This window comes from Nyctibius grandis, chromosome 11 (genome assembly GCF_013368605.1).
Source record: "Nyctibius grandis isolate bNycGra1 chromosome 11, bNycGra1.pri, whole genome shotgun sequence".
Classification (NCBI taxonomy): domain Eukaryota; kingdom Metazoa; phylum Chordata; class Aves; order Nyctibiiformes; family Nyctibiidae; genus Nyctibius; species Nyctibius grandis.
The window spans coordinates 6459878-6486411 of record NC_090668.1 but is presented as its reverse complement, the minus strand read 5'-3'; the positions used below and the strand labels follow the sequence as shown (position 1 = coordinate 6486411).

Below are 26534 nucleotides of genomic sequence, written 5' to 3'. Positions count from 1 at the left end.
AGGTTAAAAACAGCCTTTCACAACCCTGAGGGAGGCAATCCATGGAGGGACGCTTCGGGCCACTGCCTGCTCGGCTCTTCCCCATCTCAGAGCACGGTTATTTCTGAGGCTTTGCATAACTTCCCTTAAAAAAAAGGGCAAGAAACATTAAATTGCCACAGAAATCATAAGGCAGTTTATGGCAAATTGGGGTCTGAACACAGCTGAAGTGGCATCCCTGCAGGGACCAGCCCTCTGGGGTTTCCAGCTCGGTGGGGTAGGAAACCACTCTTGCCCCACAGGCACATTTTCCTGGGGCACAAATATTTAGCCAAGCCCTCAAATGGGGGTATAATGTCAGGAGTGTTGGCAAAATGCAGCCTTCTGCTGAAAAGCGTGCTCCTCCCCAAATCCCTGCCCTGGGATTCTGTGGCACGAGCTACTCTCACCCCACACAGGGATAAAAAGTCAAAATAAGTGCAGAAAGGTTAAGATTTGACTCCATCCATCACTGGGACGTAAAGGACGGGTGAATGATTCAGTGGCTTTTTAAATGGCGATCCATAGGCTGCTACCCATTGTACCACGGAGTTATTTTGAATTTTGTGGCTGCTCTCTGGAAGAGGAGCCTTCTTCCTGCCGTGACCTCGCTCACCTTCGTGGTATTGTTACCGACCGCTATTGTAATTATTTTGGGTTTAATTAGTGTCCCCTCACAGCTTGCTGTTTCGCTTGGGAAGGTCAGCTGGCACACGGGTCCAGCACCCCACCCGCTCCTTCCTCCGAGTAACGAGCAAAACAGCCTCCAGCTTTGGAGGGGGAAGAAGGGCTGATTTTAATGGAGCCAAGGAGAGAGCAGATGAAGCAGTGAGTCGGAGGGAGGTGTGATGGGGTGAGGGGGGCGTGATGGAGGTGATGGAGGTGCAATGGGTGTGATGGAGCTGTGATGGGTGTGATGGAGCTGTGATGGGAGTGATGGAGCTGTGATGGGGGTGATGGAGCTGTGATGGAGGGGATGAGGGCGGGATGGAGGTGATGGATCCGTAACGGAGGTCGTGTGGCAGCGCTGGTGGCGGCCCGGCGGGGCGCACAGCGGTGCCGAGGCGTGGCAGGGCCCGCGGGGGACACCGGCGGCCCGCGCGCTGCCGTCACGGGGGTCCCTGCGGCGCGCCCGTCCTGCGCATGCGCGCAGCGGCTCCCGCCTCGGCGCACGGGGCGGGGCCTTCCCGCCGCGCATGCGTACAGCGCAGCCGGTGGCTCCCGCCGCGCCGGAGCCGCTGCGTTACCGCGCATGCGCCGAGCGTCTCCCTCCTCCGCGCCTCTCTATGGTCGCCCGCCGGTGGCTTGAGCGCCGCGCCGAGGCGGGGCAGGAAGTGACGGAAGCGCGGAGCGTCGCCGAGGCGGAGGGGCCGCGGGTGAGGCGGGAGCGAGCGGCGGGTGCAGGTGAGGCGGGGGCGGCCCCCCCTTCCCTGCCCCTCGCCCCGGGGGTGCCGGCGGGAGCGGGCCGGGCCGAGCCGGGGCCCTCGGCAGGGAGCTGGGCCTCGCCCGGCCCTCCCGTGAGGCGCGGCCGTGGCGCCAGGCCCTCCCCGGCCTGCCCGGGGGCGTTGCGGGGAGGCTGGGGCCCGGGGAGCGGCTGAGGGGGGGTGGAGGCCTGCGGAGGCAGGGCTGAGCGCCTCCCCTCACCGGGCTCCAAGCCTCGGCAGGCTGCCTCTGGCGGGGGGCCGCGCAGACGCGGGCGGTGGGGGCCCTGTGTTTACCTATGGGGGGGGCCCTGTGTTTTCCTGTGGGGATCAGGCCGGAGGCAGCCCGCCCTGATCCAGCCGGGGGAGGTGAGCCCTGCTGGGAGCACACCGCCCACACCAGCTTGTCTCTCAGATACGGAGCGGGTAGGCTCGGTGGCTACTTTCCTCCTAAACGAGCGAAACCACCCCCGTGCTAACTCATCTGTCAGACAGGGAGAACACTGGCAGAGTGGCACCTTCTCGAGCAGCAGTGCCCGGCGTGCAAAGCTATCGCCTCAGCACGTGTTAAGTGATCACTCACAAACTCTGTGGCTGCATGCACGTTTGAGTAAGCTCTGTGACTTGAATTTCTTTTAGAACTTGCAAGACTGTTAGGGACATCAGTAATACACGCTTGAAATAAGAAATGCGCAGAGATATGAGATACCTGCGAGTTGTATGAGAAAAACCTGGAATCTAAGAATATTAGACAGGAGGTTTGGCTTTCCCAGTGCATGTAAACAAAAAAATGTGCTCACGTTTGTCACATGTGACGAAGTAAATAATTCATTGCATGTACAGTTCATTCCCTCTTCTAAATGATTTGCACGCACAGTAGTAGAATGAGAGCCTTTGAGATGAGTTTCCCTTGTTTTAGTTTATATTTGTGCGCAAACATGGATTTTTTTTGGTTGCTAAAAGGAGGCTGTTATTTTTGAAAAGTATCCTTGTAAGGTGGTGGTGTGTACTCAACTCTTTCCCTTGTTTTCAAGAAGAGACACAAAGAGCAGGAAAGGGAGTGAAACTTGAGTTTGATTGCAGGTGCTTGAGGATGTGCTATCCATGTTTTGAAAGTGCTTTTTACCAGCCGTCATCTCAGAATCCAGACGTTGTTATCATGGGTTAATATCAGAAACAGGAAAGAAAGGAGGCTGTTCCTAAAGATCACAGCTCAGTGACCAAATTTGGCGTTTGCTGCCCTTTGAAGCATCCCCTGGTTTCAGTCTCCTGAAAGTTGGGGCAAGTGAGCTTTTTCAGGTAGCATGCATGCTTCCTAGTTATTTCCAGAGTCTGGTTTTTTTTTTTCCCCCCTTGCATCTTTTTCCGGGAAGCTCAGGGCAGGAAGGGCTTGAGGAGAATTAAAATGACTCTCACAGAAATGTGGTTTATATATTGATGTTAATCTTCCTGGGTTATCTCCTGTGCTTTCTGTCTTTGTGTTCCTTACAGTAAATACCGAGTGTTCTCCCTCTTACTGTTGGTTACAGCGTGAAAGGCAAATATATACGGTAGTCATTTTCATTGATGAGCTTGTCAGCTCTTTCACGCTGCCGTGGTGCTGGTGAGCCTGTCGTCTTCCTGTGTTCTTTGTCTGGAGGAAGAAATCTCGGATCAAAAGATGGGCTTAGCCGCTTCGAAGCGTGTTGATACAAGTTCAGTCAAGCATCTAAACTGCGGGAATTACGTGGGACTGAACATCTAACTAAACAAAGTGCATTTTTTCCCCAGTATTCTTGTAGAACTCGATGCTGGAAAGGAGTGCAACTTTCTTTTTTCACTTATTTGTGGCAGTAATGCTAATACTCCTGGCTTTGGAGAGCATGAAGACTTTTGTCCTGGACTCCAGCGTTGTTTTTTTTCTCCCCACTCTGTATCTGTTCCCTTAAAGGTGTTGTTTTTCCTTTGTGTGTGCAGTGCTCAGTCTCCTCACTGCTGAACATTCACAAAAGCTGTTCTGCCCTGGTGTTCGTATGCCCAAATTTTAAAACGGGACGTGAAGATAAATTCCTGGTTTGAAGTTCCAGGGAGAATGTCCACAGACAGAACTAAATACTAAATATTGCTGTTGGAAGCTGGTAGTCTTGAATTCAGTTAGAAAATGATTTCTTTAACCATGCAAACAGTGATCTGCGTTACAAACAACCGTATAGGCAAAGCCCCGTCCAGGGATTTACACGCTTGCTGTGATCCTCGGTGTCTGTATAGATGTTATTTCCACCCCACAAAGAAGAGAGGAGCTGACAAAGCCGGAGCCTGGGTGGGAGCCAGGGTTCTGGGCCGGGGGATGCAGTTGATGCTGATTCGGGTTGTCAGTTTCTGCATCTTGTTACAGCCAGGCCTGTGTCTCTTTACAGTGATTGTGTGCCAGAAATATGGCTACGGACTGGCTTGGGAGCATTGTGTCAATTAATTGTGGAGAAAGCTTGGGAGTCTACCAAGGACGAGTGTCTGCTGTGGATCAGGTCAGCCAGACCATTTCCCTGACGCGACCCTTCCATAATGGGGTCAAGTGCCTGGTGCCAGAAGTCACCTTCAGGTTAGTGTCTTTCTTTTTTCCTCCTGTGTTTTTCCAGGCAAGTTCTGCGGCGCTTTGGATGTTTTGTTTTGTTTTTCCCCAGAACTGGGCTCTTTGCCTTACATCTCCCGACTGCTACTGAGTGTCTTTGGATGAGAATTGCCTCTCGTGTTTCTGTTTGTTAGTTTGTGTGCAGGAGATTTGTTTTCTGGCTCTGTGACCCTAGTGTTAGAAGTCGCGTAGCTTATGCTTGGCGGTTATTTGTGGGTGAAACTATGTGTGTGTATATACACAGATATGGTTTTGTGTATACTCTGTTGTTCAGTTTTCAAGTAGTTGAAAGGGGCTGGCATAGTCTCTTCAAGCTTTGCCCTCAGCATGTGCACTATATGTAATTAAAGTATGACAGGAGATACAGCCGAACAGTAGATCAATTAAAATTATTGCCCCCATAAGTGCAGTTACTAAATCCAACTCCACCTCCTCTGCCTCTCACCATGTTCTTTCCTCTGTGTAGACAGAAGAGTTGTGAACCAAAAAACCTGAATCGACGCAGCAGTATTGTAGCTCCCGTGAGTTCTTTCCCACCAGCTCCTGGTGACACTGTGCTTAAAAAGAATAAATGAGGGTCACTTGTCACTGGATGTTTCCCTGTTACCTGGCACGTTACAATAGTTAAGACTCTGAGTCACTGACTTTTAGATAAGATTGCCCAAAGTCAATACTCTTAGATTTTTTTCTTGGATTTTGAAGAGAGTGAGTGGGGAAAGATGGTGACCGTATTCTTCCAGGACATGTGTGGAAGTCTGCAAGAAGCTCTCGCTACTTTTATATCCCAGTTGGACAAATACTTGTTAAGTTTAAAAGAGGAGACCCTAACTTCTGAGTTATGTCCTGCAATCAGTGCAAATGGAGGCCTTTGTAACCACTTCTTTGTTTCGTTTTGGCTCATGCCCAGTGCTATATTAGTTTTTTTTATCCTTTTTCTGAGGAAACAGGAAGCACCATCCTTGTCTGAGCGTGAATGCACAAATCTAAGGGTACCTTTCTGTAGAAATGGATTAAAAGTAATAGTAGCCTCGAGGCTGAGATTAATTATATTATCTAGAAACTGTTAAATTAATACAGATTTCTGCAAAGATCTGTGCCAGTTGCTCCCATTTTCTGCTTGACTGATTCCTGTTTCAGCTCGGAACAGAACCGTGCAAACAAAGTCCAGCAGCAGTATAGAAATACTCGAGTTGCTATTTTGAAGATCCATACCATTTCAGTTGAATATTTTGATGTCTGTGGAAATCTCCTCCGTGTTTGAGTATTAAAATAATTCTTGTTGATAATGGTGTCGGAAAAAAAACATTGTACAATGTTGCGTGTTTTTCTGCTGGGGTTGTTTTTCATAAAGGTGCCTCAAATGTTAAATTCCTGTTTTCTTGTCCTGTTTTTAGGGCAGGTGACATTACTGAGCTGAAAATTTTGGAGATCCCGGGGCCAGGGGACAGCAGACAATGTGGAGATCTGCAGCAGACAGAAATGGGCATCCCTGGTGTTGGCTGCCAAGTGGGTCCCAGTCAGAACGGCACCGGGAAGGTGTTAAAGAAGCCCATGTCCAGCAGCGCCCCGCAGAACATCCCAAGGAGAACGGACATGAAGAATCAGGATATCATCATCTCTCCACAGCAGCAGTGCTCCAAGAGCTACATGGATCGACACGTGGAAACATTGACTCAGTCCAAAGGCTTCCGTCGGAGACACAATTCCTGTGAGTATGTGTGTTATCCTGCAACTTTCCTTTTGCCTACAGGAGTTACCGCTGCAACATAGAATCATACAATCACAGAGTGGTTTGGGTTGGAAGGGACCTTAAAGATCATCTAGTTCCAACCCCTCTGCCACAGGCAGGGACACCTTTGCATGGCAAACAAACAGAAGCTTTCAGCACCGTTTGAAATGTTCTTGCTGAAGAAGGGAAGATAGTTCTTTAACATTTGTTTTGTTAAAGTGAATATTGAAATTTAATGAGTGAAGTGGTGATCTTCCCTGTCCCACCCTGCGTGTTATTCTGCTTCACCAGCATCAAATGCTGGGAAATGTAGAGCTGAATAATGTCAGTTACAACAATTTCCTCATTCCTGCTGTCTTTCCTATTTGAAAATTGCCCAATTGCCAGCCTCCATTTTCCCTCTAAAAGGAACTTGAAACAAATGGCAGTATTATAAAGCTTTTCTATTTCAGGCCTGTGTGACCATAACCGATTACAACATCACCCTACAGGTAATTACAGATGTTATTTGCTGTGTTGTTGAAAATACACATTAACGGGCTCTAATGAGGATGATGTAGAGATACAATCAGCGCATCTCAAAGTCAAGCATCCATTATTTTTATTTCTGTTCATAAAATCTTCAGCCAGCTCTCACGCTGTGCCAAAATTGGGTATGTTCTTTTTTTTTCTCAAGGCCCCCTGGGCTATGCTCCTTTCCAGATCTTCATCACGCATCAGTATATATCCAGCATATTTCCATTACTTAATTGTTGAAGCATCAGTATCTGTCCAGCATATTTCCATGACTTTATTTTTTCCTTTGCTTTTGTGTTTAGAAAAGAAGCAAAACCAAGGTAGGCAAGGCCAATTGAACAGGGAGATTAAAGGCTGTATTTATGTGGAGAAGTTCCTGGACCTCTGAAGTCTTCCTCCCCCACCAACAGCTGTATTATTTTCTGCAAGGGCTGTAACTCTTTTCGTATTCACTTCTTTGGTTTTTTAACTGGTTGCCAAACAGGGTTGATGGGAAAAGGAAGGGCAGAACGATGTGGAGGGGGAGATGTGCACTCTTTGCTGACCTAACCGTCTTCAAGCCTGTCTGGTTTTGAGTGTTTTACTTCTGCCTAGACCTAAACACTCTAGCACTTGCTGTAGGAAGAGAGCTGTGGTTCCTTAAGGTTGATTTATTACTCTCTTTTAGGTTCCCTGACTCTTCCTCAATTGCAGTTGTTTGAGTATGTTACTTTGGTTGATTTCAGGAAAACTTTCAAACTCCAAAGTCAGCCACCTAAATGTGTAAGGTAACTCCTGCTTTGTTTTAATTCTGGCTGGATGGAGCGTGTAGGAGGGTCACCTCGCTTAACGCTGTTTTGCCAGCATCTGGTAGGTCTGGGGTGAGCAGTGAGTGCTTTGAACCACTTCAGCCCACAGATAGCTTTCATCAGTTTTATATAAGCACAACAGCAGGTCTGGATTTTCTGTTACAGACTTTGTTTTGAAACAAGTTGAGCAAGGTGCTAGATGTAGATTATTGTTAGCTTGGATTAATTTTAGGATAAATGAAGTAGAAAAGTGAACTCTTACCCTCTAAAATGTGTGTGTTTGGAGGGTAGGGCAAATGATTCGTGAAGGTGGAGGAGGCCCTGGCTCTACAGAGGTGGTGGGTACAGTTGTCCGGGGAAGAATGGACTGAGATGTCATCTGGAACTTAAGTCATATAGGGTTTAGTACAGCTGAAAGTTGACCTCTTGATGCCCTTTAGCGTGCTAAGTCCAGGACAAAGTTCCCTCTTCAGAGCACTTGTGTGACAGGAATCAATAAACAACAAATACCAGGGCAGGTTTCACAACAATGGTTTCTGTGCCGTGCTGGCACCGGGCTCGTTCATGCCAGGGCTGGCGGCAAAAGCTCCCGCAGGGATCTCAGCAGGAAGGCGGCCAGCTCGCTAGAGACTTTACGTTTGCTTGTGTGCTATACATGAAAGGGTTTTTTTCCCAAAGAAACAAAAAAAGCCTGGGAAGTATTGTTTATCTTTTGAGGGAGGCGCTTTTCTGTGCAGCGTCAAGCTGCCAACTTGACGTGGAGCCATGTGCTGTTCTCCTTAATAAGCTTCACGCATACACACGCAGGGCAGAGGCGCCGAAAGTTGCGCTCTGAAAGGAGCTGGACTAGAAGGTCTGGATTTCTGGAGCTGCTTGGCAGAGGACTGGGTCAGGCCGTGGAAGCACGTACAGCTGTGAATTGCAGCTTTCAGGCAATGGCTTGGTCTGGTGTGTCACACCAGTGCCCTGGAAGGCAGTGGACACTTCTCCTGTTAGCCTTATCTCAGATTCTTCTGCCTGAGTTTTCCCTTCCCTCCCCCTGCCCTCTTTTCAGGCTCTTCTCCTTTCCCTGAATGGCATCAACTGCCAGTCTTCTTGCCTGTCTAGATGGCGAGGCTGGAAGAGGAGCACCACATAACTTTGCTTGGAGTTTGTTGGAGGCCTCTGCCATGTTCTGTGCGACTTCTGTTAGGAGGTTGTACCACAGTCTGTGAAAAGACAGCTGGTTGTGCGGGTCAGCAGTATTTCAGAGTTGGCATCCATCGGTATGGATTAGAGAGCTGCCCACCACAATGCCGGCACGTCTCGTTTTGATGAGGTACGGTCTTGGCTCCCATTCATTGTGTCTGCGGGGGAGCCCAGGGAGCTTTCCAGCCATTGTTCTCGCAGCTTTTCTAGTGCAGCTTTTTATTCCGTCAGCATTTACACGCTGCTCACATCAGCTGCTTCTGTCCCCTGGATCCGCTGCATGGCGGTGCAGCTATCCCCAGTTGTGTGCAGGGGAATCTGGCAGTGAGCGTAAAAGCTCTTGGTGGGTGACAGGAACGGACTGACTTGCCGTGACTTGACATTGACACAAGGAGCAGGCTTGTTTTGCCATTGTGTTCAGTGTAGGCTCTAGCATATTCATCTGAACTCTGAGAGTCCCTTGACTGTTGCTTTGACCTGGAGTTTGGGAACATCTGGAGAACTCGGCCTGTTGCCTTGGTCTGGATTTTCATTTCTTGTGTGGCTGATAAGAGCAGCGTTGGAGGCGATGCCCTTGTCGGTGGTGGCAGTTGCTAGCATCATACCAAGTTGCGTACAACCTTGGAGTGGTTTAGATGTCAGCTTTGGTTTGGGAATCCTTTTTCTAGAGCAGAGATTAAAAGTTGTGCATTGGTAAAAAGCTTTCCCCTTCTCCCAAAGCTATGCATTTCAATGACTGGTCACAGCTTGTATACACCTTGCCAGAAGGCCTTACCCCTTCCTCTCTCCTAAATCATGTTTTGTCCCCAGCAATTCTTGAATTCTGCTATCTGTGCTTCAGTGGCTTCTTGGCAAAAGGTGTATTACAGTAGTCTGTTCTCACCCAGTTGCTTAGAAAAACTCCTTGACATCTGCAGCAGCTTGAAAGTCACTGTGTCTGTCCTAACTGTTAACTGTCCTAACTTTGTAGGTGCCCTTTAAGATGTTTAACATAGCAGTGCTGTCACTATAATCATGTAATGGTGTTGGAGAAGAAGGGGAAAAGCTAACATCTTTCATTAAAGCTGGGGAAAGTTGATCTTCCAGTCTCTTCAGTGCTTGCTCTAGGGATGCTTGAGCAAAATTCTTCTATAACTGGTATAAGTTGAGCACTCAAACTGTTGCCATATTTAAAACAAACAAACAAAGAGAACAACAAACTACTGGCACTAGGAAAATGATCATTGTGGGGGGGTTTTGTTGTTTTTTTTTTAATGAGGAAGGATGACTCTGCAAAGCCTTGAAGGTTTGGGGTCTCATCTCCTGCTTTTCGAGGTGTGAAGTAGTGGACTCTGACTTCTTTTTTTTTTGTTGTTGCTGGACTATGGCATAATTGGAATCACAGAATCACAGAATCAACCAGGTTGGAAGAGCCCTCTGGGATCATCGAGTCCAACCATTGCCCTGACACCACCCTGTCAACTAGACCATGGCACTAAGTGCCATGTCCGGTCTTTTCTTAAACCCCTCCAGAGATGGTGACTCCACCACCTCCCTGGGCAGCCCTTCCAATGGCTAATGACCCTGGAGACTGAAGCTGCAGCAGCTTTTTGAGAGGGAGTGTTTTAGGGTGTTCAGGTCTATTTTGTGTAGCTCGAGTACTTGAGACACGCTCCAGAGAAGGAGCTGCTGAGCATTTCAGTGGGGGAAAGCTTTCAGGTTAAACACTTAAACAGTTCTCTGGAAAAAAACAAGTGACACGCTGTCGAAAATATGGGGAAAAACAAATGAGGGGGAGTCCTTACTGAAACAATGCATTCCTAGTTGAGAATACAGCCAAGTACAGATCCTGAGCCAGTCGTCTTTCAGCACGGTGTAAGTTAGGCGTGGTGTTAGGTGAACTCAGTATCACGCTGTCAAAGAAATTTGCCAGAGCTTACAAAGTCCTTGGTAAGCATCTGAGATCTCCAGGCAAGCCTGGAGTATCTTCCTGGAAGGCGTGCTCTGCTCCGTTCTGTTTACATAGTGTTTTCTGTAAAGGCTTTGGGTAGATCATAAGGGTGTTCTGGAGTTGACGGCAGCAATTTGTGTAATTGAGCTACTGAATAACTGTGCTGTAGAGAGACGAGTTCTGGTTGTTAACTTGGCCAAACTTGGCACATTGGTCTTGAATGTGCCGGTTCCTGTCCTGATCCTGATCCTGAAGTGAATGAATGCTCCTGTAGAAACAGCTGGCAGGAGGAAGGGCCTTCGCTTTCCAGGGGAGGTGCTCTTCCTGCCGATGGAGTGGAGAATTTCACCCTTCGGAAATGTGGGAAATCAGAGCTCAGGTTCGTTAGGCAGCTTGTGGCTGCTCCGCCAGTCTGACCCGAGGTTATAAATAAGCCTTTCCAGGCAGGGAGAAGGAGGGATTTGTCAAGACCGAGCTAGACTTGTGTGCACGTACAAAGGTGACAAGGAACTTTGCAGGAGGCTGTGCCTGTTGCCAGTCATTTTGGGATGTTTTCTAAGTATCCTTAGGGGACTTGAATTCTTCCTGTCTTCTCTCACTGATTGGCAATAACGTGTAAAGACAATAAAATGCTGCTTTTTCGTTTATGGAGGAGGTATATAAAGAGCACACACCATCGTGGTAACTTGGTGGCAGTTTGTGTTATTGAATGGATTCTGTCAATAAACTCACTTGTATAAATGACTCGCAAAGGTGATTATCTTAAACGATAAGAAATATTTCAGTAGAGCCAGCAGTTTTGGTGTGATAACTCTTCCTCCATCTGTTGTACACTGTAGGTGATATCTGGAATTGCTGGAATTGGCCTGAAATATTTTCTAGTAATTCCAAATTTAACAGTGGGTATAACAAGGAGATTAATATTGTCTGGACCTGAGTTTGTCTGGGTGACCTGAATAATGACGTAAGAAATAAGCAAAGGGATATGTTGACCTCGTAATTACCTATGGTTTTGTACCTATGGTTTTGTATTTTTGATCTCCAGCCATAATCTGGCAATGAGGAGACTTTCATCGGTCTCACTCCAGAGAAATCAGGCTTTCACAATTACTTGTGATTGGGAGGAAGTGTACTTAGACATGCAAGATGAAGAATAAGTAGAGTAATAAAATAGGAATAAGGGAGTGGACTTCATATCGGTACAGAAATGTGTACCTATTGATAGCAAGTGTGAGGAAAAGGAAATGCTTTATAGGGTTTGAAGTTCTCCTTTAGAGATCATTAATAGGTGGCAGCCTGTTATGAAAGAAAACACCCACGTTAGTTTCTGAAATTTAGGGAAATTCCAAAGAAAGTCTTGAGCCACATCCTGCATGAGCATGAGTTCAGTATAGGAGGAAAACTGTCCTAGATCACAGCTAGCTTAGCTTATCACTAACGTGGCACCGTCTTGAATTAAATAAAATGTGGAGAAATGCTTATTTTGCTCCTGTGGTTAAGCTTGTTTTTCTAACCTTGCCGGTGGAAAGTCCCTGAAAATCTCTCTCCTGATGCTCTTGTTCTATTTTCTGTTAGCTTATATGAGCGTGAGTAATGCCAAAGATGAGGCCTACAGCTCCTTTGGGAAGCGAGTATCCCTTGAGTCGGTGGACTGCGAGCACGCGCTCCCCTCTCTTACAACATTTGCTGAGAAAGTGTATGAGCAAACGTGACTTTTTCTGGTTATGACACACTTTCAACTTGCTTTTGTTCTTGTTTAGGGTCATCCAGTAGCCGTCATCCGAACCAAGTGACTCCAAAGAAGAGTGGCCTGAAAAACGGGCAGATGAAGAACAAAGATGATGAGTGCTTTGGGGACGACATTGATGAAATCCCAGACACAGATTTTGATTTTGAAGGGAACCTGGCCCTTTTTGACAAGGCAGCTGTGTTTGAAGAGATTGAAACTTATGAGAGGAGGAGCGGCACTCGTTCCCGGGGGACCCCAAACGAGAAACCAGCTCGCTATCGGCACGACGAGAACATCTTGGAGTCGGAGCCCATCGTCTACAGAAGGATTGTCGTCCCCCAGAACGCTAACAAAGAATTCTGCACGGGTATGCCACGTCCCTTACTGATAAGGATGCAAACTCTGCCGCTTTTCTGGGGCACGTGTGGTGGATTGGTTTTCCCAAGAGGTGTCAATCAGCTTAATGTGGTACAAGCAAGGGTGTTTGTTTACGTAGGATTGAATCTGTGCCTTCTATCTACATACAACCTTTATTTGCAGTATTTCCGAGGTAGATACTCAGATAGGACAACAAGGTAAGTGTTTTTGCAGTAGGGAACAAAACTGATGGCTGGATAACAAGAATGGCAACTGAACAGGAGCCATTTGAATCTTTGCTTTGATTTCAGTAGTGTGACAAACCTGCGTGGACTTGATTGCTGGCTCCTGAGAGGGAAGGATGGTCTCGGGATTCCAGTACATGGTAGTGTGTTGTAATTTGCGCTTTCTTGGTAAAAGGCGGGAGATTTCATGTGCTTCTGATACTCCTTGGGAGGTAGTTAAATATTTCTGCGTGGTTTTGCAGATCTTTAAATGTAAAAAGAAACAGTTCTGGCTCCTCCCATCCATAATTCCAAACATTCAGTGTACAAAAGGCTTTTTATGGGGGGTCTCCCTCCCGCTCACTGTCCACTGCTGCTGTGTGAAAGATTGAGCCCCAGAAAGCTGGATGAACACAGCATTAACACGTGTGTAAAGTATGTGTTCTGAGAGAAAGCTGTGTCCTTCTCTCCTTTGCTCTACCTTAGTCTTAACTGTAAAAGGAAAGAAAAACTTCTAGGCAGATGCACTTAGGTGCAAATTCCCTGTGACTTTAGCCTAGTTGTGGTTCGGTTTGAATGCTTTCTAGCACTTGCAAAACGTAGGTGCTTTGGTGTTCCAGGAACAGTTCTTTTCCGCATCAGGGTAAAATTAAACTTCAGATCTTTTTGTAGAGAGATGCTAAATAGCTAATACCCTGGTGGTCTGGCCACTGAGCAGAAGTGTGATCAGGTCCTTGATCTGTCGTTCTTTCTCTGCCCAGAAACTCCATCTGGGGTGTGAAACACTTCACAGAAGGAAGCTGATTCGTTTGTAATTTGTTGTTTTTCAATTAAAAAAAAAAAGTCTTTTTTAATGTTTCTGCTATACAACGATATCATAGTTTTCCATTTGTGTCATCCATCTTCCTATTGATCTGTTCTGCTCTCGAATGAGATAAAAACATACTGGGTCATATCAGAACTTGTCCAGCTCAGTACTGTGTTTCCAAGGATGCTTAAGGAAACGTGAAAGGACAGAGTGAACATGCAGCCAGACTTTCCCCTGAGTGCTTTGTCTTTCACAATTTTAAGACTTCCTGAAGCAGAAGTGATAGTTCAGTATCCATAGCTTTTGATGAGGCTTTTTTTCTTCTGCTTAATTTAACTATTTAACTTATTGCTTTTTAAAATCTATGCAAGCTTTCAATATCTCTACGGTGTCCTGTGGCAAGAAGCTCCACTGATTGCCTGTGTGCTGTGTGAATAAGCACTTCTTCATTTCCGTATGGGATTTACTTTTTTTTTTTTTTTTTTAAATTTGCTACTTGTCAATTCTTCTTCCAGCTGGCTTGTTTGAGAGGAGACAGGGCCTCTATGTATGTCTAGTCTGAAACAAAAGCTAACCTACTGTTAGCTGCCAATTTGAGAAGTATGGCTGATACGGTATTCTAGCAGGACAGTTCCTGGGAGGAAAACTCTGACATGCAATAAGCAGCAAGCATCAGTAAGTAAACTGAGAGGATGAAAATGAAATCATATTTTGCTAAACCTCGTCGTCCTTTACTATGGAAACTCTTGGCTGCCCCGTTTGCAGTGTGCTGGAGTGGGCAGCCCAGTGAAAGGACTGCTGTTTTCTTGTTTTGTTCTTGGCAAGCCTGCCCAGGGAGGGTGGTAAACGACTCCCCTCGGTAGCTGCAGGGTCTTGCTAGCCTCATTAGCTACTGTTGGGTGATTAGTCTCCCCTATGGAATTCTGGATTTGTTTGGAAGAAAAGCTGTCGTGTCACACAACGGGCAGGGGATTGACAACTCCGGTTCCCTCTTGCCTGTGCTGAGCAGGGCACGTTCACAGTCCTGTGAATGACGAGAAAAGTGTCCCAGTGCTGTGTCTCTCTAGATACTTTTCCCACAGAGGGTGACTTCCTTTGTGTCCACTGAGGAAGTTTACTTTTGCTTAGGAAATGCTAATGGCTAGCTAGCAAAAGCTCTTGTAAACACTCGTAACTTGCCTGCTGTTTCTGGCATTCAGTCTAGCGCTTTTTGTAGCAGAGTCAGCCCTCCGAGGGACAGAAAGATAGCCAGTGTGCTTGGAGTAATGATGGACTGTCACTTGAAAAAAAACCTCCTGATTTCTTTCTTTAGCAACTGGAAAGAGGATGCTAAGCTGTAGGCAGCCTGCCTCTTGGTGGCTCAAAGAACAGCAGCTGCTGAAAGTAAACGAGTGCCAACAGCCCCAAAAGCCATGATTTTGGATATATCTGTGGCAGGAATTCTCTTTCTGCTTCTAAATTCTCCATACAGAGTTTCCTCTGGACTCCTGAGGGGAGCTCTGCTTGCAAAAAGCACTTCCTAGTTATAGGAGAAATAATTACGCTGTAATTTTTTACCCTAGGCCAATTTTGAAGATGTTTGGCTCTTAAAAGAGCTCTGGCTGATACAGTGATTTTCCTGTCTGCTATAATAGCACAAACAAAGTGATACTGGTGATTGACAGTGAGCTAATAGCCAGCTCTTGTCACTGTGGGAGAGGAAGAAGGCTGTGAATCCTTGCATGCTCTTTTGTGGCCTGTGTCCATGGAGCTGGGAGATAACCAGGACTGTGCAGTGGTAAAACCAGCAAACTGCTGGTGCCGGTTCTCCGAAAGACTAATCTGCAGGGCTTCCAGTCTGTGTTTTTATTGCTGACTAAAATAAGTCGAGCCGTGTAGGATGTAAGCAAAGCTTGATAAACACTTCAGTCCACCAGGATGCTTTTCTGAGAGCTAATTCTCTGGAGCCAGGCTGTCAAGTAGGTTTACTAGTGTGTGTTTTGGAAGTAAGCAGAGAAGGAAGATGGGGATCTGTTCCAACAAAAGTTAAAACATGAAGCTAATAGAGCTTACCAAGTCTTTGACTGACCTGAGTCCATCCCTGGAGCTCCACATATGAATCCACTCCCAAATATATCATTAATCTTTGCTCTTTTGGGCTGGCTGCTATTGATCCATCTCTTTATTTACCGTTACATGACGCTTGAAAGGGGAAGTGCAGCTGTTTAACAAGAATCTGATCCTTGTATGAGGTGTGAGATGTCTTTTTCTACTTCCAGAGCTGTCCAGCTAGAGAATTGAAATGTGTGTTGGTGTAGTTCTGTCTTTGTTCCTTGGAACGATCTGTGTTTGAACAGCACTGTGGTTTGGGATCAGGTCTTCTGCAAAGCCAACCTTCTGCAGGTATGTTGGAGCTCAGAGGAGTTTGCAGTAGGATGGAGTATCTCACTTCATCATCAGTGACTCTGTATAAGATGATCTCAAGCATACCAGGCTGTCCAAATGGTTCCTTCTCTCCTTTCCTCTTCACTTTGTTGAATCACTGCTAGCACATGCATACCATGGGTTCCGGTTCATGATGATTATACTGGATTAAAATCGCCCTCTCCTGGACTGTGGGCACCAAAGGGGACTGCAATTCCCCTATGCCACAACGCCTCAACTTTCCTCTTTCCCACACAGTGCAGGGGGTGCAGGTGTGTGCAGTGGGCTTGTACCCGAAGCCTGGCTTTTTGAGCAGTGCTGTCTGCCAAGGCAGTGTCTTTACGAGCACACTGAGATGAGTAAAGAGGAGAGCTCTGTGCCACCTAGGTAAGGTATTTATTTCTTTCCCTGATGTACTAGTAAGGCTTTGTCCAAAGCAGGTTCTCTTCTAGTTAATGCTGCTAGTGTAGAAAATATCCCGTTTCCATCTCAGTGTCTCTTCTGGAAAATTAGTGGGATTTTTCAAACTCAGCTGCTATAGGAATTGTCAAGTGAAAGCAGGACTGTGCTCAAAAAAATCGGACTGAGTGTCGATCTTTCTCTGTGCTCCCCCTAATCAGACTTCAAGCCTGTCCTTCCAAGAAACCTTTTTCCCTCCACGGTAAGGAGATAGTGAAAGAAAATGTGCGCTTAGAAGTAAATCAATGCAGCAGGCAGAGCTTATGTGCCAGGGTCAGACTACAAAACTTAAGACCGAGTCTGTTCTGTGAGGATGATGCCGACACTATGGCTTCTTTTTTAGTGTGCCATGTCCTTGACTGACTTTTCTACTCTCTGTAGCTTCTAGCTCTTCAGTCTCTGGATGGCTGCCTTACAGCAATTGTGTATATTGAATGTGTGAAGTGTTCCTGGGATCTTTGAGTAGAGTGCAAATTAAGTTCACTTTATCCAGCCACAGGAGAAAACAAAGTGGTCATGGGGCGAAGTCTCTTTGTCCCTCAGATGGTTTTTTTTGCTCAGCCAGAGTGAATTGTGCACTAATGCTGGGAGAGGCTGACATTGGAACGTCAGCCAGAACTCCCGCAGAATTTGTCTTTAATTAAAAATAATGATGATTAAAAAGAAAAAAATCTAGCCCTGAAGGTTGTGGGGAAAATAATTCATGTTTATGGGGCAAGTAACTCTGTTTTGCTGAGTCTGCAGGCCGGTGGCTCCAGCTTTACAGCCAGTAATGTCCCATCTGCCTAAACTGGACAAGAGACCCACTTCACGTAACTCAGACCATGAGCTGTGTGGCTCTGGAACCTGGAGTTATTTCTTGCTAAAGCAAAGAGTTAATGGCTTTACGTACAGCTTTCAGGTAGATCCTAAGTCTAGTTCCATCTCATCCATTCCTGCAGCTTGCCTGTATTTATTTTAGTAGCTAGAGAGCTGCTGAAAGAGTGGAGAGAAAAGATGGGGCTTACACACTGAGCCACTCTAGCAGCAACGTGCTCCTTTTTTTCCTGCAACTGCAAGCATGGGAGGCGTTTGGACTTCTGATGGCAACGTAGCTCTGGGCTTGTTTGGGGAAAACCTCTTATTTCGTTAACTTCTGGAGAGTTAGCTCAGTCCTGCTGGCGCAGGGTGGTTTAATCCAACCAGTATGTGTGTACCATTGCACAGTGAAGCTGGAGGAGATAACTCGTTCGCAGTTGTGCACAGGACAGAGTGTGCCTCATAAATGGAGAATACTTCATGTTTAATCAGGCTTCAGCAATACTCTGCGTGTCACAAAACTGTTTAGTCTATATCTGCCTTTTTTTTTTCTTTGGGGCAGCTGTAAAATACATTTATTTAATATTAAAAAGCCTGAGCTAATTTCTTTTATTACCTTCATTACCAAACAATAAAGATGCACTGTCCAACCCAAACATAATTAACGTTGGCAGGAGTTCAGTTTTGTTGCAGTAGTGTTATTGTTTGTGGGTTTACACGTCGCCTCCTTGATTGCTTTCTGCCAGAGTTTATTTAACTCCCCCGGCCTGGTTTTGATAAGCCAGTCTGACTGGTTGGACCTTGCGTGAGTGCGAAGAAGGGAAGTTCTCTTGGCATTTAAGCCTGCTCCTGAGAGGGAGCAATTAGGACAAAGTGTAGCACTGGCATGCTAAATGCACGTTCATCTCATGCCTCTGCTGCCTCCCAGTAACCCCATTTGCGTTAACCCACTGGGCACTGAGTCGCATCTAGCTGCTGGTAAACGCGGGTTTACTAAAGCTCGTGGTCTGGGGCAAGTGAGTGAGGGGAAGGTGTAAATGGTTACGGAGAAGATGTCTGGTAGATGCTGGGTATAGATCAACTGTTTCACCCTTTGAGTTTGGGGAGTTCGTGCCAAGTTTAAGCAGGGACTTTGTGGCCCTGCGGTTCAGAAGGAGCAAAAGCACAGTTTGGGAGCCCCCTGTTTGAGGCTAGCAGAGGCTGCGTCCCATCAAACTGTTTGGAGATATCCTGACCTCGGGTCACTCATTTCAAGTCCTCCCTGGAGCTTGAAAAACAAGCCCTGATGAAGTCGCAAGACCATGAATGGGAGAGAGGCAGAGCCGAGCCTTGCGTGACTCTGGAGGCTAAGAGGGTGTGTGAACGCAGGGCAGGTGCGTGACTGGTGTGACTGGCTTAGGATTATTAGTGGCTTATGACTCCGAGTGTTCGGTGGCTGCTATCAGGAGGCTGAAATGACTTTGATAATGTGCACGCTTGGATGTGTGCTGCATGTCATGAAAGGCTGTTACCGGAGGTAGCTTAATCAGCGGTTAGCATGCAAGGTCAAGTGTTTGGACACGTTTGGGCCCTCTGTCTCCGCAGAGCACTAGCTGGTGAGTTTGGAAATGAGGGCCAGAAGGGCTCAGCAGGATCTGCTCCACAACATTTTCCTGTTACCTTGCAGGAATACCTCCGATGTGACTCTGAAAACCTCAAGATGTACGAAACCTGCCACTTCCCACTGTAGCTTGCCTCAGTGGTTTGTGACTGGGGCACCCTGGGGAAATATGGCAGTACAAATAAATCCTCACAATTAAAATACGTGCTGCTTTTCTCATTTGAATGTGGCACTTGCTTGTTACAACTGGTTCTTGTTGTGTTTTTTGTCTGCAAAAGAGCCTGAGCCCACGAGTAACCTTTAGATTTCCTCTCTGAGCGGATGTGTACGCTGCTGTTGCTGTTCCCCTTTGAGCTCATATCGCTGCAGAGTGTTTTCACTGGGCCATGTCGTGTTCCCACGACTCTTTCCCATTAGCCCTGCCGTGCTGCTCGGTGCTGGGCTGCCATGAGCACCCGCGTGGCTGCCGTCACCCCGAGTTCAGAAGCAGAGGGTGCCGATGGAAGGACCGAGTTCACGCTTTGGCCTGACGTTTGACGTCGTGCCTGAGCTGATTTCTGTGGCAGAAGATATTTAGGGATATCTCGCTGGCTGCTGCAGCAGTTTTCTCACCTGTCACTTAACATTTTGTCCTTCTCTCTCCATATACCATAAATATTTTCAGTTTCCTTGTCCTCCACTATTCAACACATTACCAAAAAATTGCTTCCCTTGGAGCGAGCTTCCTTGTGGTGGCAAGGCATCCTCTGTGTTTATATCTGGGAGAGTTACAAATGTTACTGCAGGGTTTATTTCTGTGAAGTCACTGTCAGCTTGGCCTGTTTGGAGAAGGAAAGTATAAAGAATCGGCCAGGACAGTTGTTCAGGTTTGTGTTTCTCCTACCTGCTGATTCCAGGGAAGGATTGTATTGCTGCCTGCTGCAGGCGCTGTTCTCAGCACTTAACAAAACCTCTCTTGTTTGTTTTCCCTTGATTCACATGCTGGAGCATTTCCTGGCTCGCAGACCAGGCTGTCAAAAACGTCTGAGAAGTATTTTTCTACAGATTTTATTCTTTCAAGCCGCATCGTTCCCCTGCTGCTTCAGTGTATCGTGATTCAGCTTTTGTGGATGTCTTGTTTTGCTGTGATATGTGGGTTAGGGGCTGGAAGTTGGGGGCTGGTCACTACCAATGGCAGGAAGCATAATGCATCCAAGGGTTTTTTGGTGGGAAATCTGCTTCACAGCTTCTCTTCTGACTTTCACAGTGATTAGGAACACTTACATGTGTGTGGGTTAAAGCACTGGTGGCCTGGAGACTGTTAAGAAAGAACTTAACGTTCAGTCTGTAAATTAAAAAGGCCTTCTTGGTCCACGTGTTGCTAAAATTGCCAGCTGCCTGCTGAATTTTCATGGGAACTTGTGTTATTTCAAGCCCAGCAGTTGTGCTTAGGTGTCTCTGCTTCACTCAAACAGAGTAAGCTGAGTCTGATGCATGAGTCTTCATTTGATGGTCTTCAAAGAATCCTGGATTACTGGGTTAAGCAGCCCCGTGGTAACAGCTAATAAGCCTTGTCACTGTCGACATTTCTAAGTGCTGTCATATAAAACCTTACCAGTCTGCAGCACTCTGCAAGTCTCTGATTATACCCGTTTCTGTCTTCCTCCCTCCCCTCTCTTTGAACCCTAGACTCCGGGCTGGTTGTACCAAGCGTGTCCTACGAGCTTCACAAAAAGCTGCTCTCGGTTGCTGAGAAGCACGGGCTGACTCTGGAGCGGAGGCTGGAGATGACGGGGGTGTGCGCGAGTCAGATGGCCCTGAGCCTCCTCGGGGGACCCAACAGGTAAAGCTCTTCCCTTTTCTGCTGTGGGTTTGGCCCCTCTAGCTTGTTCCGTGAAGTGGGGGTGAGGTAAAAGCGGCCGAGAGGTTACCTTTGAGGTCGGTGTAACGTGGATGCCTGCTGCTGCTTGTGCTAGGAGGCAGCTGTCCCTTCTCTGCCTCCCTTGCTTCCAAGAAAAAACTCATCCCAATGCCATGCAGACCTGTGTTGTAGCTCATGTGTCAGCCTGTTTCCAAATAATCATGAAAACAAGTGTGAGGCTCAGGCTTACGAAGTGGGAGGAAGGCTTACAGCACGTTTCCATGTTCACACTTCTTTCCCCTCTCTAGGAAAGGGCTGGTTGAACATGCCACCTTGGATGAATGACTTACTAAGGGCTTCTGCTTGGCTCTGGCATCCCAGGAGTTCTTACAATTTAATGAGATCAATAAAACCAAAAATCAGCTCATGAAAACAAAGTGCTGCTTAGCTTTTCGCAGCGTGAAATGAGCCTTCAGGCATCTCCACCTCAACTGAGAACATCCTGCCTGCATTGCTGGCAGGTTTGAAGTGCGCTTACTGCCCTTCGCACGAATAGACGTGCTGACTCTTTTGAAGAGGTCTGCTCTGTGCCTGCACTTACCATAGTTGTTGGTGTGGGTAGACAGTTGCATTTGTATTCTTATGTTGTTGATAGCTGCTCCAAATTATTTGCTCTTGAAATAGAGCCTTAAGTCTCCATCTCTTTACTCAGTAGTACTTTACCAGGACCTGATCATTTGACTGAGAGCAGTAAGTGATGACAACCAGGCAGCACTGACCCTATCAGCTGAAAATCCTACTGTAAGCCACCCTTCATGGCTTGCAGGCCATTTAAATAAATCAACTTTATTTTGCAGTGGCTTAGGGAGTAGAAATTATAGATAGACTGGCACCTTGTGCTCTCTCCTGTGGGTGCAAGGAGGTCTTGAAGGGAACCTGCACGCAGAGCAGCTCTCTAGCGTGAGCGCTGCAAAAGGATGTGGGTTCCTTCTTCGGAGGCAACGGAAGATTTGCAAAACACCTGTCAATTTGCATTTTACTGCTTTTTCTCTTGCAGGAAGAAGGTGAGAGATTCTTGGGTTTATTAACAGTCCCCCTTTTGTCTGCGTTTTAGGCTGAATCCGAAGAACGTGCACCAGCGGCCCACGGTAGCCCTGCTGTGCGGCCCCCACGTGAAGGGGGCCCAGGGGATCAGCTGCGGACGACACCTCTCCAACCACGACGTCCACGTCATCCTTTTCCTACCCAACTTTGTCAAGATGCTAGAATCCATCACCAACGAGCTGAACCTTTTCAGCAAGACGCAAGGCCAGCAAGTGTCCAGTGTCAAAGGTGAGTGAGCGAGGAGCAGATCTGCTCTCCACTGCCCTCGAGCCTTGCAGAGACCTGTGCCGCTCAGCTCCGCAGTGCCTGCCCGGTCCGGTGGCACCATCTAGTGGCACCACCACAGGCAGATGGCTGGTGGGAGGCTGGCGGGACAGCAGAGAGTGGAGAGGTCCAACAGTGGAGCAGTTGTGCTGGTGCAGATGTTTCCTGTATGAACAAATACGGAAGAGCTGCCGTATGGATGGGAGTCAGAGCAGCCGTGCTCTTAGGATAAGGGCCTGCCTTATTCAGCATGTCGAAGCTGCAAGTCAGTGAGCGTCCAGCTGCTGCTTCAAACCAAGCAGATGGCTTTGCTGAACTAGTCCCAGCAGCTGTCAAAATTCAGATCTCCTAGTACTCCCTAGAATAAACTGATGCTCTTATGTTCTGAGGGAGAGCTGGCTTCTGTTTGGCATTTCACCAGTGGTGTTTTCAAACCTGCTTCATTTAAACTTGGGAGAAACAAACGTGGGAATGAGGGAACTGCACAATGTGTTGTGGCAGGGTGGGGGGCTTGCGCTGTGCTGGCTGAGCTTCTTGCCAATATAGAAGAGGAGTCCTTGCACCAAGGACTTCGTGGTCTGTGAGGTAAGAGGAACGCAGCGGACGTGGTACAGAGCAGGTGAGTGCAGCCAGACTGACAGAGCTCAGTGGGGCAGGCAGCAGTGCAGCACACAAGCTGTCTATCCATAGCAGAGGTGGTTGGTGTGTTCCAGAAAACAGGCCTTTTTTTTTTTTTTTTCAGCTTGTGGAATATAAAATGGTCCTTTTATAATGGAGAGAGAACACCACTGCTTCCCTGGGCTGCCTGGACTGGTGAGCCAGCTCAGCAGCAGCATCTGGGGCTGCTTGATGAGATTTTGTACCTCAGGGTCTGTGAACTAAACCAGAGTGCTAAAGAGCTTCTGAATATCGGTGTCGGTCTCTTGCAGAAGGACAGCAGTAACAGCTGGTAAAGCCAGACTTTGTGCAGTGGGGCTGTGGGTGCTGGAGGCAAAAATGAAAACCCTGCCGGCAATGTGAGGAGGAAAGGCACTGAGCCTTGGTTGGTGGTTCCAAGCTGGTCCTCAACAGTGTTTGTGTTTCTTTCAGATCTCCCAGATACCCCTGTTGACCTAGTGATCAACTGCCTGGATTGTCATGAAAATGCCTTTTTGAGAGATCAGCCTTGGTACAAAGCAGTTGTGGACTGGGCCAACCAAAACCGGGCACCCGTCCTCAGCATAGACCCTCCGATAAACGAAATGGAGCAGGGCATTGATGCCAAGTGGTCGCTGGCCTTGGGCCTGCCCCTGCCCCTGGGTGAGAGGGCAGGGCGCGTGTACCTCTGTGACATTGGCATTCCTCAGAAGGTCTTTCAAGAAGTGGGAATAAACTACCACTCGCCCTTTGGCTGCAAATTCGTCATTCCCCTGCACTCCACTTAGAGCCCAGCCAGCCACGTGGCTCTGAAGGGTGAGAAGAGAGAAGGAGGAGGAGGAGGTCTGTCAAATAAGATGTCCAGTGGATCCTGACTAGTAAACTTGTGACGCCTTAAGGATGTGAAGTTCTGGAGAGTTTTCCTTCCAGAAGAAACATTGTGTATTTAAAAAAAAAAAAAAAAAAAGAATATAATCATAAAAAGAAACAAAAAAAAAGAGAAGGAAGTGAATGTTCCTGCAAAGCTGTTTTCATTCTCTTGTGCCATTATATGAAGGAACGTGCAGGAAGGCGGTGTCTGTCCCTGGCAAAGGCGGCCGTTGGTGTTCAGGCCCGGCCGGGAGGCTGTTTAATGAGGGGATGTACGAGGAGGTGGTACAAGTGGCGGGTGGTTTGGAGATTGGAGATGAGTTTCTTGGTCCTTCTGGGCGGATGGACCCAGCAAGGGCACCTGCGTGGCAACAGCACCCCTGGATTGTGTAGAAATACCTTCTGTTGCAGTTGTTCCGAGAGGGAGGGTTTGATTTGGTTTTGTTCTGTTGTTCTTTTGGACTCCCCCCTCCCCTGTTGTATGTTCCTGAAGGCAGTTGTAGCTCGCTCTCCCTCCTGGACCCGCCAGCCCCTCAAGGAGAGCGTTCCCTCTTCAGAAAGCTTGTGTCAAGAGCCAGCAGCTCTCGGGTCGCACATGCTGTGGGAACAGCCGTGCCCTCAGCTAGGCCTTACTCGCTTATAAACTGTTGGGTTTGTTTGGTGGCTTAGTGGGTGAAGCCCAGGTCTACGGGGAGAGGCATGTTTTGGAGAAGAACTTCTCCAGGATAGTTGTTTGGGGTTTTTTCTTTCTTTCTTCTTTCTGGTACAGTGAGTGGCTGCATCAGGGAAGCATAGCGAAGCAGGGCAGTGTCACTGGCTTTTTGTTGGGTGGTGTATGGTGCAGGTGATGTTTGGGTGAGTTCCCTCAGTGCTTCCAGTGTCCCTCCTACACTCAGGGTGGTTTGGGAAGTAGGTCATGGATCTGTTCGGTCCCTGTGGGCTCGTGTGGGTGTCTGCGTGCACCCGTGTGCTGGGAACCAGCTTGAGGAAGGACTTGGGTCCTCAGCTCACACGGTCCTGTTTGCCTGCAGGAGATGGTGTGGTGAGTGCTGCTGCCCTCCTGGAGGGTATGGCAAGAGGGTCTTGGCCAAATTACCGTAGGGAATCTGCTCTGCTCACTGCTCTTGTGCCGCACTCGCTGCCCGTGTGCTGCCAGGAAGCATTGGGTCCTCTTTTCCTGCGTTCTTTGGTTGGCCCCATGGAGCCTTGGTGCAGTACCTGGAGCAGGGACAAGCTGAGGAACCCTTGGCTGGCTTCAGGAATGCGAAGCGCTGGCTCTGAAGGCTTTGTGCACGGTCGCTGATCCAGGGGAGCGCAAGGGCTCGGCTCCCTGCTTGCTCCCGGTGCCAGGAGCGTGGGCAGTGCTTGACGCTCTGCTGCTCTTCTGGCACCTTACCCGTCCCCACAGCTCCTGCAGGTACCTAAACCTTGCACAGACCCTCTGCTGGCAGCTGGGAGAGCTTCAGAGCTTCAAACGGTGCCTTTTCCCCAGGGGAGCTGGATCCCTTCTGAGGCTGAAGCGCAGGGACATGTAGAAATGGTCCCTGTGCTCTGCTAAGCAGGTAGAGTCCCACTGAGCAAACCTGCTGACCCACTTGTGCTCTGAGGGGCGAGGGTTTACGGACCAGGCACTTGTCTTTCCCTTTCATCTGCTTAGAACAAAGGCCAAGCGTATCAAAGGAGGAGGGAAGAGACTTCCCTGGTTGAAAAGAAGCAGCTGAGGAATTAATATTGCCTGGAAGTGTGGAGTGATGGGGGAAGACCCAGCCTGTAGATGTAGCTCTGCCCTCGAGTGGTTCCTCGCCCGCAGGAAGGGCAAAGCCGAAGCACCTATTCCTCAGGTGAACCATGTTTCAGCTTGAGCCGTGGTGGCATTTAACAAGCTGTGGTTCTGATTTGGCCGCATGGGGAAGGGCTGGCAATGGGATTGGTTATTTTAAACCCAAATGCAAGGCTTCCCTCTGCCTTCCTTGTTTCTTCGGCTGTTTCAGCTTCATCTCATCTTTAGCCAGGCAGAGGAGCAGCAGCTGGGTTCAAAAGGAGGACGTTGCTAGTACAGTGTTAGCTTTAGCCCCCTTCTTTTCACTTTCCTTGCTCGAGACACTCGCTAAGAGAACCTGCTGTTTCAGTTTCTGCTTTCCTCAGACCAGGCTGCAGGCTTTTCTCACCTCTTCTGGCTTCGGCTAGTGAACTCCAAATTGTACACACCGAGTAGTAACAGCGTAGAAATACCGAAGGCTTCTTCTGCCTCTACACTGCTGTGCCACTGCCTGAAGTTACATGCCCAGAAGGGCCCTGAACCAGGTAAAAATGTTTTTGCAGGGATGGCAGCTGGGATCGGGTCTGTCTTTGCTGCTGCACGGCTTCGGGAAGCACCAAGGCCCTGTGCACTGCCAGCCACGGAGCAATAGGGTTCCCCACGGTTAAGAAACAAAAAAGAATTAAAGTGCAGAGTGTTGCACAACAGGAGGGTACAAACCCTCACGCGAGGAAAGGGATTCCCAATCCCTACCTGTGCGGAGTGTTGAGGGGGCAGCAGGCAGCTTTGGGCCGTGTTTGGCACACTTGAACGTTGCGGTGTGCTCACTTTCTGGAGAGGAGACTCGATTTGGGTATTTGGCTGTACTTTCCCTCCGAAACAAAGGGTTACTCGAGGAAGTACTGGCTTCACCCACATGAAATGCATCTTATATGCATTCTGGAGCAATCTGAGACCCACAGAGGTCTGGGTCCCTTCTCCCCTTTTCCCCACATTGCCAGAGTTAATTCAAAGAATGAAACACTTTTTTTTTTTTAGCTGTGTTTGAGCTAGTTTCTACCCACCTTAACCACCGTCATAGGAACTGCCCACGAGCGCTGCTCTGGTCACTAACACGTGAAGATCACTGCACTATGTCACTGCTTGATATTCCATGTGTGACCTGATGTTTGTAACGACTAATTCCTGCCACTGTTGGGGGATGCCCTGAAATAAAGTGCAACTATTCATGTGTGCTGTTCACGTGCAGCTATTTCTTTGCCTGCTATCATTGGAGAGCCTCCCACCACAGCCTTCCTGCTGCTCTGCACTACCAGAGGAGCGAGGGCAGAGCCCAGGGGGACTCAGGCCACTCACCCTCACTTTTTGCCCTCCAGTGAAGCCGATTCCTGCTGCTTAGGCTTCCAGTTAATTTTTCAACATCTCTATGTTGAAAAGGGCAAAGGTGGGAGCAAGAGAACCCTACACCTGCCTACAAGGGAAGTA

At 48.0% G+C, this 26534-nt stretch overlaps 1 protein-coding gene across 3 annotated transcripts; it reads left to right on the top strand.

Annotated features, from left to right (window-relative positions):
• Nucleotides 1–796: 796 nt before the first annotated feature.
• Nucleotides 797–26280, top strand: EDC3 (enhancer of mRNA decapping 3). Of its 3 annotated transcripts, none has more exons than XM_068410829.1 (7): nt 797–846; nt 3836–4017; nt 5442–5755; nt 11959–12294; nt 20245–20398; nt 21531–21748; nt 22874–26280. In XM_068410829.1, the coding sequence occupies exons 2-7, from the start codon at nt 3854–3856 to the stop codon at nt 23206–23208; spliced, it is 1521 nt and encodes a 506-aa protein (XP_068266930.1). In that variant the 5' UTR covers nt 797–846; nt 3836–3853; the 3' UTR covers nt 23209–26280. The 3 variants fall into 3 exon arrangements, with proteins under 3 accessions (XP_068266930.1, XP_068266931.1, XP_068266928.1); XM_068410830.1 differs by having other exon boundaries at nt 841–861; XM_068410827.1 differs by lacking the exon at nt 797–846 and adding an exon at nt 1309–1422.
• The last annotated feature ends 254 nt before the right edge of the window (nt 26281–26534 follow it).

Bases quoted from the DNA above. Each gene is read 5' to 3' on its own strand.
- EDC3 (XM_068410829.1), top strand. From the start codon at position 3,854: ATGGCTACGGACTGGCTTGGGAGCATTGTGTCAATTAATTGTGGAGAA. The intron at 4,018-5,441 runs GTTAGTGTCTTT...TCCTGTTTTTAG, and splicing joins GTGCCAGAAGTCACCTTCAG to GGCAGGTGACATTACTGAGC. The intron at 21,749-22,873 runs GTGAGTGAGCGA...TGTTTCTTTCAG, and splicing joins GCAAGTGTCCAGTGTCAAAG to ATCTCCCAGATACCCCTGTT.